Raw genomic sequence first — 2,974 nt, 5'->3', positions numbered from 1 at the left:
CTGATGGATAGAGATAGATGGATAGATAGATCAGAGCTAAACAACCAAAGAAAATCTGAAGCTCCAATGTTTAATAGTTTTTGAGCTATAACCATTTCTGTATGTCCAGATACCCCTTTTTCAGATAAATTGGGGGTCCGGGGGATGGGGGCACTGATTGGTGGGCCTGATGGATCGAGCTTCATTGGAGCTAAACAACAAAAGAAATCTGAAGCTCCTATGTTTAATAGTTTTTGAGCTATAACCTATTATGTATGCCCAGATACCCCTTTTTCAGATAAATTGGGGGTCTTGGGGGTTGGGGGGCACTGATAGTTGGGCCTGATGGATAGTGCTTCATCAGATCTAAACAACAAAAGAAATCTGAAGCTTCTTTATTGAACAGTTTCTGAGTTATAAGCATTTTTGCATGTCCAGACACCCCCATTTTCAAAGGAGCCCCCTCCTCAAATATAGGGTCTATCGTAAAACCGTTGGCTGATGCAGTGTAGGTCAGACTCTTCTACAGTCCTGCCAAATTTCACGTTGATTGGTGCAGCTGTTTTTGTGCTATGGTTGACCAAAAATCACTGAAAAAAAAATAACAGTACGAAAATAATATGACTCCCGCTTACGCTTCGCGCGCGGGGGTCATAATAATGACTGAAAGAATGATTTACTTCAAATTCAAAAGCATTTGCAATATGATTCAGACAGATAAACACTGGTGTTTTATCAAAACTTAAACCGTAATGATTAGTTAAGTAAGATATTTTCACAGAAAAATCTATAATATAAGCTGAAATCACATTGAGGGAGAAAAGAGATCTGTTTGATCAACATTGTTTCATGATTATCAAAATGTAATAACTCTTAGTTAAGCGAAAAATAAATCAAATAAAAAGATTATTCTGTTTATTATCTGATTAAGTTAAAGAGAATGTCCCTTTGATGGTTAAGGCGACCTGTTGTGGCCCACATTCAGCTTCAACCGGAGCGGAGTTCTGGCTCTTTAAAGGGCCCATCAGAGGCCTGAGGTCACAAGACAGTTTTCCTGATTATTTTACTCGAGGTGACCCCTACAACTGCTTTTCTGCCCTTCCTCTGACCAGCACTATCATCTCCTGGGGCAAGAACAGAGAGAAGGATGCTTTTGAGCAGATACTGGACTGCTTCCCGTCAGGTCCGGTGTCTGTGGTCAGTGACAGTTACGACATTTTTAACGCYTGTAAACACATCTGGGGAGACAAGCTGAAGGAGCGAGTGATGGAGCGTAGCCAGGACTCCTGTCTCGTGATACGACCCGACTCCGGAGACCCAGCAGAAACTCTAATCCAGGTATGTTAGGATTAGAATTTATTACTTTAATACTTTGGTTTAGAAAAACCAAAAATGTTACCTGTTCCAATGACATGCTGGAAATGTGACCAAAAAGAAAATGAGCTGCTCCACAGTTTTCGTTGTTGTATGTTTTAGTTTATTATGAGAGGACTGGTCTGGACTGCAGGCAGGAATGTTTATCACACGGACTCTTTGAGTTGAGCCACGTTGTCGTGTGTAAGCAGTGTTGTTTGATGGGATCTTGCTGAAATCTTCCCTATTTGCTGGATCTAAGTAACTGTTGTTGTGCTTAAAGGTCCTCAAGATTTTGGAAAAGAGTTTTGGTTGTTCTTTGAACTCACTGGGCTACAAAGTGTTACCATCGTATCTGCGGATCATTCAGGGAGATGGCATTGACCTCACCTCATTAGATCAGGTAAGAACATCGAAACATATTCTGTTATCCCTTTAAACTGGATTGGAAATGGATTTTGTTGCCTTAAAACAAACATTTTCCAGCACTTCTTACTAGGGCTGAACGATTTTGGAAAATAATCTAATTGCAATTTTTTATCTATAAACTGCAATTGCGATTTAATTTGCGATTATTTTTAACATCTTCTCAAGTATTTTTTAACAAACACAGAAGCAATAAATCAATCTGTTTTATAATAAACAAAGTAAGATTTATTTAAAAGCTTTACCTTTTCACCATTTCTAGATTTTTCTTGTTTCATGAAACATTAAACATGTTAAGTGAACTTCCTAAACACTGAACTTCACAGAACAGTCCAGCGTTTCCCCTAGAATTTTTTTTAACTGTGGTTGTACAAAAAATTCTCAATAAAAATGTAATTTAACAAGTAGGCTATATTGTTCTGTAAACAAAGTTTACTATGTACAAATGTTCTCAGTCAGCCATGTTGCCAGTTTCAGGAGCTGCTTGAGGAGAACTTCCTCCTCATCCTCTTCTTTGAAATAGACACCAAAAATCAACATCCAGCATGCATAAGCTTTCTGCTTACAGGTCAAACATTTTCTTTTAAATAGGAGTAAACTACATGACCTTATTAAAGTTACAGTTTAGTGTTCTTAGGACTGAAGACTTTCTGAGGAAAGAGGTTTTTAAACATCTTTTCTATCATTTTAGTGTTTTCAACTGAGGAGTTTTGATATATTTATTTTAATAAATTATAGCAGAGGAAGTTCTCTGCACAGAAAAGAATAATTTATTTTTACAGGTTTTTTTAACCAAACTGACAAGTTTCGCCAGTAAAATGATTGTGTAATTTAAAGGCATTTAAAACCTGGTTAAATTTAGCAGATATTTATGATTATAACTACAAGCACCTGAAGCTGACTCAGAGAACTCTGTGATTTAAAAAAAAGAACTCTGTGATTTTAGAAATAAAAGTTTTAATTAAAACATAGACACGTCTTTAAAAGATGCCCTCCTCCTCCTCCCCACCTGCGGTCCACTTGCACCCACCCCACCCGCATGTGATTAATACTGATGTTTTGCGCAAATGACAGATTTTTGATGCTCATACAGATAAATATCTGAAGGGGTTGACATGTGGACTCTTCAATCCCGGGCTGGTCAGAGCTGCGCCGTGCGTGGACAGGTGCAGCTGCTGCAGTCGCTGCCCCTCGCGGTTTTGTTGTGCTCGTAAAC

At 38.3% G+C, this 2,974-nt stretch overlaps 1 protein-coding gene across 1 annotated transcript in view; it reads left to right on the top strand.

Annotated features, from left to right (window-relative positions):
- nampt2 (nicotinamide phosphoribosyltransferase 2) overlaps window positions 1-2,974 on the top strand; it is a gene marked incomplete in the record, with an annotated part of 35,395 nt that overhangs the window by 20,666 nt on the left and 11,755 nt on the right. The window contains 2 exon segments of the mRNA XM_014026378.1: window positions 1,092-1,317; window positions 1,616-1,735. Coding sequence (XP_013881832.1) covers window positions 1,092-1,317; window positions 1,616-1,735 — 346 coding nt within the window.

The sequence above is a fragment of the Austrofundulus limnaeus genome, unplaced genomic scaffold (genome assembly GCF_001266775.1).
Source record: "Austrofundulus limnaeus strain Quisiro unplaced genomic scaffold, Austrofundulus_limnaeus-1.0 Scaffold548, whole genome shotgun sequence".
Taxonomy (NCBI): Eukaryota; Metazoa; Chordata; class Actinopteri; order Cyprinodontiformes; family Rivulidae; genus Austrofundulus; species Austrofundulus limnaeus.
The sequence above is the reverse complement of the archived record's forward strand: the minus strand, read 5'-3'. Positions and strand labels throughout refer to the sequence as shown.